Source organism: Sapajus apella, unplaced genomic scaffold (genome assembly GCF_009761245.1).
Source record: "Sapajus apella isolate SASKATOON/1434 unplaced genomic scaffold, GSC_monkey_1.0 scaffold78, whole genome shotgun sequence".
NCBI classification, from domain to species: Eukaryota; Metazoa; Chordata; class Mammalia; order Primates; family Cebidae; genus Sapajus; species Sapajus apella.
In genome coordinates this window covers 5,534,583-5,552,836 of record NW_022437018.1, presented here as the reverse complement: position 1 = coordinate 5,552,836, position 18,254 = coordinate 5,534,583, and the positions used below count along the sequence as shown (strand labels likewise).

Genomic DNA, 18,254 nt, shown 5'->3' with positions numbered 1-18,254 from the left:
TGATGTCCTTTTTAAATATAATTTATTCTTTGTTTAATTGCTAAAATTTTTGTTTTTTGAGACGGAGTTTCGCTCTTGTTACCCAGGCTGGAGTGCAATGGTGCGATCTCGGCTCACCGCAACCTCCACCTCCTGGGTTCAGGCAATTCCCCTGCCTCAGCCTCCTGAGTAGCTGGGATTACAGGCACGCGCCACCATGCCCAGCTAATTTTTTATAGTTTTAGTAGAGACGGGGTTTCACCGTGTTAACCAGGATGGTCTCGATCTCTTGGCCTCGTGATCCACCCGCCTCGGCCTCCCAAAGTGCTGGGATTATAGGCGTGAGCCACCGCGCCCGGCCTAAAATATTTTAAAATAGAGAACTTTTCCTCTGTTCACTCTTTGTTATACCCTGAGGTATGCTTTAAATAGTAAAGGAAGGATACATGCTTCATTCTTTCCCTTTATCAATTAAAAAATTTTTTTTGTTTTGAGATAAGAGTTTCTCTGGTTGCCCTGGCTAGAGTGCAGTGGCGCAGTCCCGGCTCACTGCAACCTCCACCTCCTTGGTTCAAGTGATGGCACTGCCCCACTCTCTCAAGTAGCTGGAATTACAGGCGCCTGCCACCATGCCCTGCTAATTTTTCTATTTTTAGTAGAGACGGGGTTTCACCATGTTGGCCAGGCTGGTCTCAAACTCCTGACCTCAGGTGATCTGCCCACCTCGGTCTCCCAAAGTGCTGTGATTACAGGCGTGAGCCATTGTGCATGGCCTATCAATTTTCAGACTAATGAACTGTTTCCTTAGAGTCCTCCAAAGGTGATCGATGAATTATATTTAGTTTTTTTTTTATGAATTCATGGGTACAAAATATTTGACATTTCAGTTCATTAGTCTCCTTGTTGATACTCACACTGGCCAGTGAAAGACTCCAGGTTGGCTCCTGTGTCCTCTTGGCATTACTTTAGTACTCTTTACTAGCTTCCTTGTTTTTTGAGATAACCCCAGGATTATCTCATAAATGATTTGAGTTGGAAATGGTATATAGAGCCGCCCCGCGCGGCCCCCAGTCCTAGCCCCGCGTGCCCCGACGCCCCGCCTGCGCCGCGGGCCCGAGTAGTGGGCGCGGGGCGGCCCGCTCGGCTCCTCCGCACCCGCTCCCCGCTCGGGCCGAGGCGCTGCGGCCGCGCGCCCCTCCTGGAGGAGAAGGAAGGAGGCGGGAGGAGGAGTTGCCGAGAAGAGAAGGCGAGCGCGGCAGTCGCGCCGGAGCTGGGCGAGGAAGCCGAGCCGGGCCGCCTCCGGTTCTACGGAGCGCCTTTGCTGAGCGTCACGCTGGGACACGAGCGGGTCAGTGCTGCAGGAGTGCGGTCTAGCCTAGAGTCCAGCTGGGAAGAATGTGAACACTGGCCCACACGTTAGAGATTGTACCAAAAAGCGAGGTGCCAGGGAAAAGAAAGAAAATGGCTCCAAAGGTTAAATGAAGCAGGAAAAATACATAGATGCAGCCTTGCAGGCTCTCCAGATGTTTGGGGATAATATTCCAGGAAGAAATTTTGATCCCTTGGATTAGGTAACTAGTCATAATGAAGAAAATTAGTCTTAAAACCTTCCGGAAATCTTTTAACTTGAATAAAAGTAAAGAAGAAACTGATTTCATGGTAGTACAACCACCATCGCTAGCCGGTGACTTTGGAAAAGATGATTCCTTGTTTGGTAGCTGCTACGGTAAAGATATGGCCAGCTGCGATATCAACAGTGAAGATGAAAAAGGCGGAAAAAACAGATCAAAAAGCGAGAGCCTGATGGGAACGCTAAAAAGGCGGCTTTCTGCAAAACAGAAAAAAGGCAAGGCAGGCACACCCTCTGGGAGCTGTGCCGACGAGGACACCTTCTCCTCCTCCTCAGCACCCATCGTCTTTAAAGACGTGAGAGCTAAGAGGCCGATACGGTCCACCTCCCTCCGCAGCCATCACTACAGCCCCACGCCGTGGCCTCTTCGGCCCACAGACTCCGAGGAGACCTGCATCAAGATGGAGGTGAGAGTCAAGGCCTTGGTTCACTCTTCCAGCCCGAGTCCAGCCCTGAACGGCGTCCGGAAGGATTTCCACGACCTCCAGCCTGAGACCGCGTGCCAAGAGCAAGCCAATTCACTGAAGAGCTCGGCTTCACAGAACGGAGACCTGCATCTTCACCTGGATGAACATGTGCCTGTCGTTATTGGACTTATGCCTCAGGACTACATTCAGTATACTGTGCCTTTAGATGAGGGGATGTATCCTTTGGAAGGATCACGTAGCTATTGTCTGGACAGTTCTCCCATGGAAGTCTCTGCGGTTCCTCCTCAAGTGGGAGGGCGCTCTTTCCCGGAAGACGAGAGTCAGTTAGACCAGGACCTCGTTGTTGCCCCAGAGATCTTTGTGGATCAGTCGGTGAATGGCTTGTTGATTGGCACCACGGGAGTCATGTTGCAGAGCCTGAGGGCGGGTCACGATGATGTCCCTCCACTCTCACCATTGCTACCTCCAATGCAGAATAATCAAATCCAAAGGAACTTCAGTGGACTCCCTGGCACAGAGGCCCACGTGGCTGAAAGTATGCACTGTCATTTGAATTTTGATCCTAACTCTGCTCCTGGGGTTGCAAGAGTTTATGATTCAGTGCAAAGTAGTGGTCCCATGGTTGTGACAAGCCTTACAGAGGAGCTGAAAAAACTTGCAAAACAAGGATGGTACTGGGGACCAATCACACGTTGGGAGGCAGAAGGGAAGCTAGCAAACATGCCAGATGGTTCTTTTCTCTGTCCGGGACAGTTCCGACGACCGTTATCTTTTAAGCTTGAGCTTTCGCTCCCATGGTAAAACACTTCACACTAGAATTGAGCACTCAAACGGTAGGTTTAGCTTTTATGAACAGCCAGATGTGGAAGGACACACGTCCATAGTTGATCTAATTGAGCATTCAATCAGGGACTCTGAAAATGGAGCTTTTTGTTATTCAAGGTCTCGGCTGCCTGGATCTGCAACTTACCCCGTCAGACTGACCAACCCAGTGTCCCGGTTCATGCAGGTGCGCTCGCTGCAGTACCTGTGTCGCTTTGTTATACGTCAGTATACCGGGATAGACTTAATTCAGAAACTGCCTTTGCCAAACAAAATGAAGGATTATTTACAGGAGAAGCACTACTGAAAGATTGAGAACCCTGCATCTTGCACTTTGGGAATAAGGAAAAGAGATTGAAATACAGTTTACAGACTTCATTGCCATCAAAATCTTTTGCTGCCATAACTGTTTGTTTTATGTGTAAAAGAGTCATCAGTTTGTTTATGGGTGGGGAAGTGTCAGCAAGGTGTCTTGGGTTTCATTTGGTTCTTCAAAAAGGGAAGTCTTGAGGTTTTAGAGGTGTGAATTATCTTTCATCAATGTGCAGAATAATCACAATGTGAATTATCAAATTCTCCTCAATGCCCCCCGCCCAGTCCTTTGCTGCTATCCACTGTGATTTTTATGCATTAAAAGCACATTTCATGTGTATTCAACCTTAAGTAAAGTCCAATGAAACTTACAGAATGGAAATTGCTATGTCTTTTTAAATGGCCATTTTCAAAAGATAATGTTGAATAAACATACCTGTGTGATGTGATAAAACACAGAATTTACGTATACACCGAAGATGAGTTTTTAATTTCTTTAAAAAGATTTATTTAGAATCATGAATTGACATAATCTTGGGTAATGGAACGGAGATCTACAACATATAACAACAGCATAATTTTTTCTAAATTATTTCTGAGGTTGTCCTAAGTTTTCTGGTTGTGAAAAGTTGAATTTTTCTGTTGCCTTTATTTTCATCTTATAGTTTGTCTATTTTAATAAATGGCCTTACATTAAAAAATTGTAAATAAATGTATACCACCCGTTTAGGAATTGTTGCCTTTTCTGTAATTAAACTCGGGTACAAATTGGCATAACACGAAAACCTATGGAACTAGAATTATTATTAAAGAAATATTAGATGAAAAAAAAAAAAAAAGAAATGGTATATAGAGACCACATTCTGTGTGCTGAGGCACTCATTGCTGCTCGGCTTTTCAGTGAAGAAAGAAGTTTAAAAAAAATGCGCTAACACTGTGCTTAGCACTTGTAGGAATAGATATAGAACATAGTCTCTGTCTTTGTTAATAAAAGTACAGCGTTATAAATACTTAATTGTTTGACTTTTGGTATGGAAGCTTATAGGAGGGTCCTCCTCACATACAGAGGGAAGTGGGGGCATCGAGGAGGCCAAGATACCTGACCTCAGCTTTGAGGAATAAAATGAAGATACTTTTGAGAGGAGCCTATTCAGAGCATATTGTGTTATGCCTTTGTCTCTGTACTATTGATTTGACCAGTGTGAGCCTCAGTTTCCTCATCAATAAATTTATGATATTTGTCAGCATACATTTTGCTTCTCTTTAGGTTTTCTCTGTCAGTAATAACACAATAACAGTGCCGCAAAGAATATTACTCTGTGTATAGTCTTGTGCATTTGTCCATGTATTTTGATAGGACAAGATTTCTAAAAGGCAAATTGCTTAAAGAGTATTTATGCCTTTAGATTTTTCTTATGATACTGCCAAATCACAATCAAAGAAGTTATGACAATTTATAACTTTTACTCATGATAAGCTACTGAAATCTTAAAATTAATTTTTACTTATTTACTACCACATTGTTCTAATTTCTTTCCATAATATAAAAAGAAGTAATTTAAATATCTTTGCTTCTTAATATACAGAATATGATGACTTTTTAACTTAAATGATTTGTAGCTCTTTTTGTATCTGGAAACTTATTTAATAATAAAGCTTTATAACTCTTTGCTATAGATTAATAACTTTCCAAACTTTGAAAAGTAATTCTGAGTCAGGCTACATAGTCATCATATACCCTACTTCCTGCCAGCTACGGGAAGAAAAGATTCCATGAATTCTCATTTATTTTTTCTTTCTTTTTTCAAAACATGATCAGTGATCTGGATTGGAAAGAAAACATTCTTAGAGTTATTTGAGAGATTTGTTATTTTTCCAGTTTTTTTCTAACTTTATATGAATTTATTACCTCCATTTGTAAATTGGCCACTCATCTGGTCTGTGAAAATGGCTGATCCCTAAGTTAATTTATATGCAAGAACAGAACAAGTTTAGGCTTCTGTTTTAGGTGCTGTTGAATTTATTATCTAATAAAATGTACTTTCAAAAATTAGGAGTTATCCAGATGCAGTGGCTCACACCTGTAATCCCAGCACTTCGGGAGGCTGAGGCAGATGGATCACCCAAGGTCAGGAGTTTGAGACCAGCCTGGGCAACATGGTGAAACCCCCTCTCTATTAAAAATACAATAATTAGCGGGGCGTGGTGGCTGATGCCTGTAATCACAGCTACTCATGAGGCTGAGGCAGGAGAATCGCTTGAACCAAGGAGGTGGAGGTTGCAGTGAGCTGAGATTGCACCATTGCACACCAGCCTGGGCGGCAAGAGTGATGAAACTCTGTCTCAAAAAATAAAATAAAATAAAAAATTAGGAGTTATGTTCCCATCTACTTAAAAATAGCCTGCGATTCTTACATATATGTTGATTTAGATTTTAATAGTATCTTTATACTATAAATACATTATTTTGTCAAGTCTCCATACTCAAAGATTTTGCTTAAATTACGAATGGTGTTGAAAAAAGATGATAAGGGAAAGGGTAATGTAAGGGAGAGAAATGGAAAGAAATAAAGAAATCCAGGCAATTGAAAATCAGTCATCCTTCTATTTCCCCCACTTAAGCTAACAATTTCACCTGACACTTACCTTAAAGATATATGTGACAGTTATCTAGACTCATTTTAGTCAGTACCTCACAACTAACAGTGAAGATTTTAAGTTCATGTTGGGGTTATTCAGGCAAAACTGTGGTGGGTTATTTGTCTGAATTATTTTCAGTTGCTTTGACCTGCATCCACACTTTGAACTTGCCACTTAGAGGTTGGCATATTAAAAAGCATAATTTATTTTCTTTTTCTTTTCTTGTATTTTTAGTGATTATTTGTATTTATTAATGTGCTTTTTTCCTTTATAATCTTTTATTTTTATTCATTTTATTTTATATTTTTTTGAAACAGAGTCTTACTCTGTCGCCCAGGCTGGAGTCCGGTGGGTGCGATCTCTGCTTACCGCTACCTCCGCCTCCTGGGTTCAGCTGATTCTTGTGCGTCAGCCCCCTGAGCACCTGGGACTACAGGCCTGCGTCACCACGGGTGGCTAATTTTTGTATTTTTAGTAGAGATGGGGTTTTGCCATGTTGGCCAGGCTGGTCTTTAACCCCAGACCCCAAGGGATCCACCAGCCTCGGCCTCCCAAAGTGCTAGGATTACAGGCATGAGTCACCTCGCCTGACTGTTTCTTTATAATCTTTTTAATCTTTATTGTAGATTAAAAATTTCCTTCCCATGATTAATCTCATCAAACTTTTTTCATATTAGAAAAAATACAAAAAATTAGTCAGGCAAGGTGGCTACTTGTGGGGCTGAAGCAGGAGGATCTCTTGAGCCCAGGTGGTCGAGGGTGCAGTGAGCTGAGATCACGCTTTACTCCAGTCTGGGTGACAAAGTGAGATCTTGTCTCAAAAGAAAGAGAGAAAGAAGAAAGAAAAAGTTATAATTTACTCTATATGTTGTTTAAAGGAAAAATTTCTCTGTAAGGAAAAGGAATTTCTGCTAGGTTGCATTGCCCCCCCCCGCCCCCTCTTAGTTTAAAATGAATTCTCTTTTGTGCTGACAAATAGCTGTTTCTGAAGTTGGCAAGAAAATTTCCTCTTGGGATTCCACTAGAAGTGTAGCAGCAGCTATCTGATTGAACTGCTTAGAAAGCTCTCTGAAAGTTGCCATGTTTGTCTGGAAAGAGCGAGGAGCCCAAACCTGCTTTTCCCCCGGAGGAGGGTTGTAGATATAAGCCTGTTACGGGAACAACTAGGAGGGATTATGTCGTAACAATATGAAATTGAACAATACCAAGGCATAATTAAAATTTCTTAATTCAAAGCAAATTTTCAGTCACAATAAAGAAGGGCTGTTAAAGATAGACTTGGGTAGTATTTTATACTCTTACCTACCTTCTTAGGTGATAGAAAGGAAGGAGGAGGAAGCTTTTCCTTTTCTTCATTTTCTTTTTATTCAAAACAGTCTACAACTGAGCTGACTGCATTATGAGAGTCACTATGCAAGACAAAAAGGGGGATCAAGAGTTATTGGTGCAGATTACATCTTATTATAAAATAAAGTTGTAATATGGTGAATACGAATTGCTTTTTATTAAAATATTACATGTAAATGTTAAAATGGCCCCATGAAATTATTTTGAATCAGATTAAATAGCAAGGAGAAAAGAGTCAGTATTTAAAAATAATTAGGGGGGGGAGTGATGAAAAAGAAAAGCTGTAACAGTAAAATCTGAGATGAGGAAGGTACTAGAAAAGCTGCAAGCAAAGAAGTTAAGTAAAATAACTATTTCTGTTTGCCCTATCTCTGCCATCTTCATTCTTTTCCAACTTTTAGGCCACCTTGAAGAGATTACCTTGATTATCTTGCCTACACACTAAGTTGTGTGACTACTGGGCAACATAACAACTCATCATCTCAGTTTTCTTATTTCTAAGATTGGTAAACTAATACTTAGCACATACAGTTAGTTGTTGCATGGATTAAATGAGCTATCTATAGTTTGCTCATTAAAGTGCCTGGTGCATGGTAAGTGCTCAGTAAAGGTTAACTGTTATTTCTGTCATCACTATTGTTGTTATTAATGCCTCCTTTACTCATGCATTCAGCAGATGTTTATTGAATGCTTATATTGGAAGTTAGTCATTAAAGAAGACAAAGTCCCTTCCCTCTAGAAGCTTTCATTCACTCTTGTGAAAAAGATAGATAATAAGCAAGTAAATAAATAATTATAGATTGTGCTAAGTCCTGTGAAGGAAATAAATAGAGGGACAAGAAAGAAAGAATAAGTGAGGAGTCACTTTCTGTGAGGGTGCCCATGAAGGGCTTATGAAGAGGCAGCAGTTTAAGAGGCCTAAGGATTGAGAATGAGCCCAGTAGGTCAGGAGCCTCGGAAAGTGCATTCTTATAAAGGAAGTAGCATGTGCAAGGCTCAGGATGCAGACAGCTTGTACATTTGAGGTATAGAATAGTGGACCCCAGCCTTTTTGGGACCACAGTCCAGTTTCTTGGAAGACAGTTTTTCCAAGGACGGGGGTGGGGTGAATAGTTTTGGGATGAAGCTGTTCCACCTCAGATCATTAGACATTAGATTCTTATAAGGAGCATGCAACCTAGATCCCTCGCATGCATAGTTCACAATAGGGTTTGTGGTCCTGTGAGAATCTAATTCGGATTCTGATTTGATAGGAGGCAGAGCTCAGGCAGTAATGCTCCCTCACAGGCAGTTCACCTCCTGCTGTGCAGTCTGATTTCTAACAAGCCATGGACCAGTACTGGTCCATAGTCTGGGGGTTGGGGACCCTTGGTATAGAACATGGAAAAGTAGGCCTGGCCTGGCAGCTCACACCTGTAATCCCAGCACTTTGGGAGGCCAAGGTGGGCAGATCACTTGAGGTTAGAAGTTCAAGACCAGCCTGGCCAATATGATGAAACCTGGCTTCTATTAAAAATACAAAAATCAGCCGGGCTTGGTGGTGCACGCTTGTAATCCCAGTGTTGAATCTCTCCACTCATTCCTTTTAGACCCCCATCCAACAGCTACTCCTCTTGCTTGCAGTACTTTTCCTTGAGATTTTTCCAGAAGCATAATGCATTCTTTAATTACAGTTTCAGCTCCTCTTCTTTCAGCCAATACTCTGAAAGAGTGGAAGAAGCTTTCTAAATGCTTTTCCTCCCGTGACTCCTGCTGCTGTAGCTTATACTCTCATTTTTTCCTTTTTTTTTTTTTTTGAGATGGAGCCTCACTCTTGTCACCCAGGCTGGAATGCAGTGGCAAGATCTCTGCTCACTGCAGCCTCCACCTCCCAGGTTCAAGCGATTGTCCTGCCTTACCCTCCTGAGTAGCTGGGATTACAGGCACCCACCACCACCCTCAGCTAATTTTTGTAGCTTTAGTAGAGACGGGGTTTTGCCATGTTGGCCAAGCTGGTCTCGAACTCCTGACCTCAGGTGATCTGCCCGCCTTGGCTTCTCAAAGTGCTGGGATTACAGGTGTGAGCTACTGCGCCTGGCCTCATTTTTTACTTTTTAAATGACTAGCGACACAGATTTGTTTACCCCAGCATCACCACAAATATATGAGTAATGTGCTGTGCTAGGATGTAATGGCAGCTACGTTATCACCAGATGATTGGAATTACTCAGCTCCAGTATAATCTTATGGGACCATTGTCCTATATGCCATCTGTCATTGACCAAAAAATGTCGTCATGGAACACATGATAGTGTTAAAGATATATCTCAATGCATTTTTAAAAAGCTGAATGCACTTATATGTGCAGCACCCAGAATAAGAAACAGCACATTACCAGCACCCTCAAACTCCCCTCAAACACCTCTGCACTTTAGAGTTTCCGTAGCATCATTAAGTTAGGCTGTTTTATGCCATACTATAACTTATCTTCAGTTGCCAAATAATGGGAAAGATAGAGTTAATCTCAGCTTACTTGTATATGATATGTCATATAAAACTATTTTTATTTTCTCTTCATTGCTATCTTTTCAATTAAATGGATATAGTCAATGCTGAGAACATGTCCCTGCTGTAGTGTCAGTAGTGTTATCTTTAAATATAGTACAGTTTTTTTTTTTAAGATGCATTTTCAACTCATTTTGAAAAGAACCTGGACTTGATGGTTTTTCAAGAAATGTTAAGAAAGTCTCGTTGATTTTCTTTTTCTCTAATGTATGTTTTATATTTTACCTAAGAAAAAGAAGCACCGTATTTATTTCCCAAACTGGTCTTAATCTAAGAAAGGTAGCTTAAGAACATTGATATTTTAAAAACATGTACCAATACTGTTTTCCCAGTTCTGGGGAGGCTCCACATGGATAAACTCTTCTGGTCTGATGGATCACCATTTTGTTTGAAATAAGGGCACATATTAGGAGGGTCTTCATTTAAAGTAAAGAGGTATTTGCATACACAAATCTATGGTGTGACTGTAAAGTACTTAGGCCATGTGTACTTTGTGTGCAAACAGATGTTTGTAAACCTATGGGCCAGTCTCTTCCCCCACCGTATTTTTTTTTATAAGTAATGGCTCCTATGTTTTGGTTCAAAAAGTGTGAATTTGGAGATTCACTTGTTCTAAAGTGAATCCAGCTCTGTCATCCACATTGTATGACCATATACACTAACTTTCCTCTCTCTGTGTCGCAATGTCTTCTTTATGAAATTAGGATAATACACCTTTCTTACAAGTATTACATGAGGAATAAATGAAATTACAAATGTGAACAATACTAGCATGCTGCTTTGTTCATACAACTTCACAGTAAATGATAGTTTCTTTGTCACTCAGAGTTGAAAGCTGCAAAATCTATCACATTATTTGTGGATGGATGTAGTAATGTCCTAAGAGTGATCACTCATTGATGACATATCAACCATTCGAACATTTCAAACACAGAGGCCACTTTTGTCTTCCTCATTGATCTGTCAGGCCTCTCACATATTAAATTTTTGCCTTACATACCTTCATGGTCTGTCGCCTTAACTCTGATCAGTGTCTTTTAGTTCTCTTGTCTCTTTGTCTTCGCATTTATGTGCCTAGAAAATATGCCAACCTGGATCAGTCAGGGTTTCTCAGCATCAGCACTATTGACATTTTGGATCCAAATAATTCTCTGTTGTAGAGTGCTGTCCCTGGCATTATGGAATGTTTAGCAGCATCCTAGCCTTTATCCACTGGATGCCAGTAGCAACTCCTTTCCTGCAGATTGTGACAACCAAAATTATTTCCAGACATTGTCAAATGTCCCAAGGGGACGAATTGTTCCCTCCAGCCCTCCTGTGTTGAGAATCACTAGTCTATCTACACGCTTTATTTGCCCCCTTCATCTTTGGTCCTGATGAAAAAGTACACAGGTCATTGTCACTATAAATTTATATTTTCTAATTTCAACTTGGTCCTTAATTTTGCCTGGTAGTCCTTTAACACTTCCTAATCCATTCTCTCTTCCATTTTTCATGCGGCTGTTTTAGACTTCCTTTATTCTCTTCAGATTTCCTGTATCATGCCTTCCTCTTATTCTTAACAGATGACCTTGTCTTCTTATCAGAGAGAAAGTAAAATAGAGGCCTGGCGTGGTGGCTCACGCCTGTAATCCCAGCACTTTGAGAGGCCGAGGTGGGTGGATCACCTGAGGTCAGGAGTTCGAGACCAGCCTGACCAACATGGAGAAACCCCATCTTTAAAAAAAAAAAGAGAAAGTAAAATAGAAGCTGTTATATTTGTCCTCCTTCAATTTTGTGATGCCAACCGTGAACTTACCTGAATCTGATTTCTGGCTGCAGCATTTAGCAAATGTTGTGACCTTTGGCAAGTTAGCTTTTAAGCCTCACTTTCTTCATCCATATCATTACTGTTTATGATAGAAATCACATAAAGTCCTTAGTGTAGTGCCTTGTCCATAGTGTCTGATGATGATAAGGGATCGGGAATGCCACAGGTGTGGAAGGGGTTGCTATTTTATGTAAAGGGCTCAGAGAGCCCCATTTTAGTGTAATATTAGAGTAGATTTCTGAGGAAAGTAAGGAGAAAGCCACGCAGAGTTATTTGGAGTGATTTGGAGAAAGTCATGCCGTTCACTATCAAGAAATGTACTATAAGTTAAGAGATAGAATGGTAACTGCAGGGTGATAGGCAGTTAATGGAGTGGGTGGGTTTGTTGTTTTTTAGATGAGAGAGACATAAACATTTTTAATTGCCTATAGTAAGGTACCATTAGAGGAGGAAGGAGTAAAGTTACAAAAAGAGAAAAATTAAGCTTATTTATTTCAATAGGCTGAATTATTTCTCTCCATTTTCCATGCCACAGGTAGATTGATTATTCTAAATGCTGATTCCTTTATTTCCTTGCTTTTAAAGTCCTTAAATGCCTTCAGTTGCCTTTAGTCTAAAATACAGGTTCACAGATTGCTTTTTACCAGGTCATGGTCAATTGGTCCCTGCTAAAATATCCACCCTCAGCTCTCACCATTCCCTCTACCCATGCTGCTTCTGTCTCCCAATCTTCCTTGCCCCTACTGTCCCGTAAATGTTCTTAGCTTCAGTCATACTCTAATTAAATTCTCAAACGTCCTCAAATGTGGCATGTTCTCTCAAGTTTTCTGTTTTTAACATTTGCCTGAAGCCCTTTACCTCTCCCTTCTCTACTTCTTTGGTTGACTTCATTTATTTTTCAGGCTTTGTCCCGTCTATCACTTCTTCTCTGACTACTCCCCTGACCCCAATCCTAGATTAGTTGCCCCTTCTGCGTGTTGCCATCCATCCATTTAATATCTTCTGTTGGATTTCTCACTTTGTGATTCTAAATTATATAGGCCCTTTTATTTGTCTTGTCCCTACTATGCTGTAAACTTGGTGGGAACAGAGGCCATGTATTTCCTGTTCACTTTTGGATCCCTGTACAAGGCAACGGTATCTGGCATACAGTAGGCTCTTTGCAAGTATTTGCTAAATAAGTTAATAGATTTAATTGCTGGTTAGATAGAGGAAAATATTAGTTCATTCATATAGCACTGTTACTTAAAATTACCCTGTGCTGGGTGTTGTGCCAAAGGTCCCCAGGCACTGTTTCAAATGCTTCTTGTCCAGTCCTGAAAATGAAACATGTGCAGTGATGCTTTTCCAAATATGAGTTATCTTAACTCAAAATGGAGTAAATTTGGAGATATTTTTAATACCTGTTTGTTAATTGTGAGAATTTTATTTCTAGGTTATGATGTCACTCATTATTCTACATTGAACTATCACATGCTCAGAAAAAGAAACAAAGCATTGAAGGGGAGAAGGGATCTTTTCTCTTTCATTTCTACACCCCCCGCCCCCCGGCTGCTGTTTTGTTCAAGTAAAGACTTGGGAGGTAGACATTGAGATTGCAAGAAAGGCTTGCATTCTCTGAGCACAACATGATACCAAGGGGATTTTGAAAGAATAGGTATAGAAAGAGGAGAGCACAGAAAGTATTTCAGTAAGAGCCATAAGATATTTTCATCTGTATTTTAAAAGTTTTTCTGCTAGCATTTCCTTTCAAAAACAAAAACAAAAAAACAATAAACACCTAGCATTTACTCTGTACTTACTTTGTACCTGGCACTGTGTTAGTTGTTCTGAATGTTTTCATGAATTATTTCATTTAATCGTTATGAGGCTAGTGTTGTTACCATCCCTTTAGTGTTTATACAGCTATTTCTGGATTTTTTTTTTTAAACCCATGATGCCAAATCATAGTTCATTCCTCCAGTGAATTAGGGGAGGGGAGAGCAGCACGAACCCTAGCTTGTTCTAGTGTCAGAAGGAGCCTCTAGGGCCTTGCAGTAGTGGAATCAGGAAAACTGAGGAAAGTGGAGTGTTTCCTTCCTTCCCTCCCCCCCACCCCCCCTTTTCTCTTTGAGTCTGGCCATTGTCAGAAATATGTCATCATTATCTCAGAATCAAAGCTCAATAGAAATTAAATGTACAGTACTCATTATAATCAATTTTAGATAAATAAATTGGCATGGATAGTCTCCTTATGTATCCTTGCCATTTTTTTAAGTTAAGAGGCAGTAAAAGTAAGGTTGTCATTTCTTTTACTGGTTTGATCATCACAATCTTATATTTTCAACTCTATTTTTTTCACAAAATCTCAAATTCAACTACAAATTCTATTACAAAGGCCACTATTGAAGTTCAAATAAGTGCTGTGCTTGTTCTGAGGGTATAAATAGTGGGAAAAGGGATTTTGTTCATTTGGAAAAGTTACACACATACTGAAAAATTATTCAATGAGGAAAGCAGTATGATCTCAAAAAATAAGAAGTACAATGATTAGTTTTTGAAATGGTTGTTCTTAGGATCATTCTGGTGTTGTGAATTTGTTTATTTATTTTTAATTATTAGTCATTTATTTGTATTTTTTTGTAGAGATAGAGTCTCACTATATTGCCCAGGCTTATCTTAAATTCCTGGTCTCAAGCAGGAATTCCTGGTCCCACCTTGGTCTCCCAAAGTGCTGGGATTACAAGAGTGAGCCAGCATGCCCAACTAGTGAATGTAAACACTGCCTTTGGAGGCTTGCAATCCAGTTCTGGCTCTGTCACTTCCTATCATTATGAAGTCATGTTCATAACTTAGGCATGTTATTCTTTCTTAGCGCCAGTTTCCTCACCTGAAAATGTAGAGATAATACCTCTTAAGGTTATTGTTAGGACTAAATTATATAATTCATGTTAAATGCTTATCAGAGGCATAGTAGATATTACATGCTGATAAGTTTTAGCAGTGCATTTATTGAAGTACTGTGCTAGTGATTGGCAACATAATGTGTCTGGTTTAAAAGGAAGATATAATTAATTAGAATTTTTAATCCTAATGAAGAAAGGACAAATTTAAAACGAATCACAGTTAAAATGTATACATATATCATTGAGAAATTAATTACATTCCTTTGGGTTCTGCAGAGACTCAGGTAAATGTAAAACAGATGCCAGCAGCAATATCATTTGCAAGTATAATCAAGATACTAAAATATATTTGGAGAAGATAATCCATCTTTTTGTGAAGTTTTCAAGAAATGACAAAAGGGAGAGGGATGGGAAGAAACTTGGTTGTTATTTTAGTGCCACTTTGTTATAAACAAAAGAAATTTCCTCACAAAGTACAGCAGTCGTCATTTGGCAACGTCTGAAGTCACATTTGGCTGTCACGTGGAGGGTGAGAGTTGGGGAGGTAGGTGCTGCTGAAATCTAATGGGTAGAGGCAGGGGTGCTGCTCAACTTCACAAAATGCACAGAGGACTGCCTCCCCCTCCCCAAAACTTATGTTTCCTAAAATGTCCCTGGTGCAAAGGCTAATACTTCCTGATCTAGACATACAGCTCACTTGGAAGCTAATGTTGTGGTATGTGGTAAATAGTTTGTAGAAATAATTGGATTGTTTTAATCTTTCATACTTTATCTGTAACTGAAAATAGTGTTTTATCCTCTTGAAGTTCTGTTAGTTTTCATGGAGGAACTTAAATTAGTAAAATTCTTGGATAATTACTTGTTTTCATGATGAATAATGAACAATCCAGTTGACCAGTTTTAAAGACTATTTTGATTTACATATAGTTACTTTACATTAGATTTTATAGTTATAATTTGAGATGAGTTCCTTTATAATGATAATTATTTAGACGAGGTATTGGAGATTTTTCAAAATGGTCATAATTGATTAGATTAATGATGCATAGTAATTAGGGAGTTAATTTTTTAAAAATTAGGAAGCATTTCAGTGATTTTTTTAAAAAAATAGGCAAATGGGCTATTACGTTTCTTGGCAATAGCTGATTGTTTCCTTTGCTCAACTATGTTCTCTGCGTATGTTATGTATTATGTGATCCCCACCCACAGTACCTTCTTTAGGTAAGGATTATCATTCCTATTTTACAGATAAGAAAGCACAGAGAGATCAAGTGACTTGCATGGTAATACAACTAGTAAATGGTGGAGCTAGGATTAGAAGTCAGGCAATGTAATTCAAGTTTGCGCTCTTTTTTTTCCCCTCAAGACGAAGTTTCTCCATGTTTGTCAGACTGGTCTCAAAGTCCCAACCTAAGGTGATCTGCCCACCTTCACCTCCCAAAATTCTGGGATTACAGGTGTAAGCCACCATGCCCGGCCTCTGTCTCTCTGTCTTTCTCTCTGTCTCTCTCTCTTTTTTGAGATGAAGTCTTGCTTTGTCACCCAGGCTGGATTGTAGTGGCAAGACCTCAGCCCACTGCTACCTCCACCTCCTGGGTTCAAGAGATTCTCCTGCCTTACCCTTCTGAGTAGCTGGGACTACAGGTTCATGTCACCGTGCTGGGCTAAGTTTTGTATTTTTAGTAGAGACGATGTTTCACCATGTTGTCCAGGCTAGTCTTGAACTTCTGATGTCAGGTGATCCACTTTCCTTGGCCTCCCAAAGTGCTGGGATTAGAGGTGTCAGCCACCATGACTGGGCCATTTGTTTTCTTGACCACTATATTATTCATATATTATACTGATATTTAACCAAGAATGTTTAAGTACTTTTTGATTATTTACATGTCTGTAGAACACATCAGTGTATAAATTGTTAATGCCTTTGATGGGTTCTTGGAAATGTCTACTTAAAGTGAAACAATGTATGATGAAACCAGTTTTTTTCCCCCCTCATCAGTGTCTTAAGGAAATGAGGTTGATTGAAACAACTTTAGACAACCTGCTATACTCCTTTAACTTAGTTGCAGTTTCCAAGAACCTATCTACAACATTAACTGGAGATTTACTATATAGCCAAAAATAAAATGAAAGGCGTATAATTTTAAAATGTACCTGTAGCTTTGGAATGTACTGTCCAGTGAGTTCGTCATCCATCTAGATTAGTACGTAAAAGAACAGAATCTTGGAATTTTCCTCCCTGTCTATGCAGCTTTAAACAGCCTCTAATCCAAGGGAAACCTACAGTTCTTTCCCTGCCTAGGTTCTCTTCTCCTCCTCCCCTCCACTTACTCCAACTCCTGTGTCTCTCTTCCTTCCTGTGTGTTTTACTACATGGTTTTTGGTGTCTGTTTTCTCTCCTGATTTTTACTGTTTTCAGTCCTCAAAATGGTCTGAATAAACTAGAGATTAATTTATTTCTGAAAGACCTGTTTCTATCGCTAAGTGAGGTTATGGAAGAGATCCAAAAATGTGCTAGGTGGCAGGAGAAGACATTTGAAATATACAGTTAATAAGCCACATTTGGATAATCTGTAATTGACTGTGGTTTATTCAGAAATGTCTTTTGTTAAGTAAAGCTTCTAAGTGAAGCCTCAAAGCCACAGAATTAAGAAAGGCTGTTCAGTCAGTGTGATTACTGCTCGTATTTTTAAAAGCAAAAAAAAAAAAAAAAAAATCATTTTTTAATAAAAGGAAATGTGTCCGCACTTTTAAAGATATAAATATTCTATCTAGATGATAGTTGCAATAAATGGGTTTGGACATACTGTCACATTCTGTTAATGTCACTGTAATTTCCACGTGAACTTAAAAAAAACTTAACTATAAGGTATCAATTTTTTTTTCAATCCAAAAATTTTATCTAAACACGTTCAAAAACTATTTCATTCTACAGCTATTTATCAATTAAAGTCTAGAAGGGATGTCATATCATTTATTAACAGTACCTATAATATAAGGAAATCCTATTTAGTTCCTGAAGAAAAACGCTTGTAGGTTACTTCTCAACAGTTAAAAGTTGAATTTAGTAAAAGCATTTGAGGATTCTGTCTATATGTTTAACCTAATTTTATAATGTCAACACATGAGTGGCTTTTGTAAAATTTATAAATATGAGCCTTAGTTCTGATTTATCTTACATGTAAATATGAATTATATGCTAGGAAGTGAAAATGCTTACCATTTCTTCTCCAGAAAATTAATATCCTGTGCATATAGAATGAAAGTAAGGAAAAGACTGTTATTGATAGTCACAAAAAGGAACTTTTCTTGCTTTACAGCAATAGCCATAGTTCTGGGCTATCTCATTTGCCATTTCCTTTTTTTTTTTTTTTAAACTGAGTGATATAACAAAAATAAGTTTGAATTCTACAGTGCTTTCTGTCAGAAATGGTGCCACTAATCTATGGGCATTCAAACTGGCTGTGATGAATAGACAGCATTTTTTAAAAAAACTGTCAATAACATGCACTGAGGGAAGCTTTAAATGCATTGGTCCTATAACCACTGTGCTCACAGCTTTCAATTGCTAACATTCTAGGGTGCCAGTCCTTGGAGTTGTGTTGTCTTTATAAAACAATAGTTTACGCCAGGGGTGGTGTGTCATTCCTGGGATCCCAGTGCTTTGCGAGGCCAATGTGCAAGGATCACTTGAGCCAAGGAGTTCGAAGTACAGTGAGCTATGATTGTACCACTGCACTCCAGTCTGAGCAACAAAATGATACTGTCTCAAAAAAAAAAAAACAAAGAGAAATAAAATCAAGCAAACTCTAGTTTAGACTGTTTTTGGAGGATTCATTACTGCTCCCATCAAATGT

At 39.4% G+C, this 18,254-nt stretch overlaps 2 protein-coding genes across 3 annotated transcripts in view; both read left to right on the top strand.

The window, feature by feature from the left end:
- JMJD1C (jumonji domain containing 1C) overlaps positions 1-18,254 on the top strand; it is a 352,145-nt gene that overhangs the window by 26,967 nt on the left and 306,924 nt on the right. The window lies entirely within an intron of this gene.
- LOC116533028 (suppressor of cytokine signaling 6-like) lies at positions 1,308-3,229 on the top strand. Its single transcript, XM_032252662.1, is given in 2 exon segments — positions 1,308-2,778; positions 2,780-3,229. Coding segments are annotated over 2 exon segments (1,602 nt in total). The 5' UTR covers positions 1,308-1,563; the 3' UTR covers positions 3,167-3,229.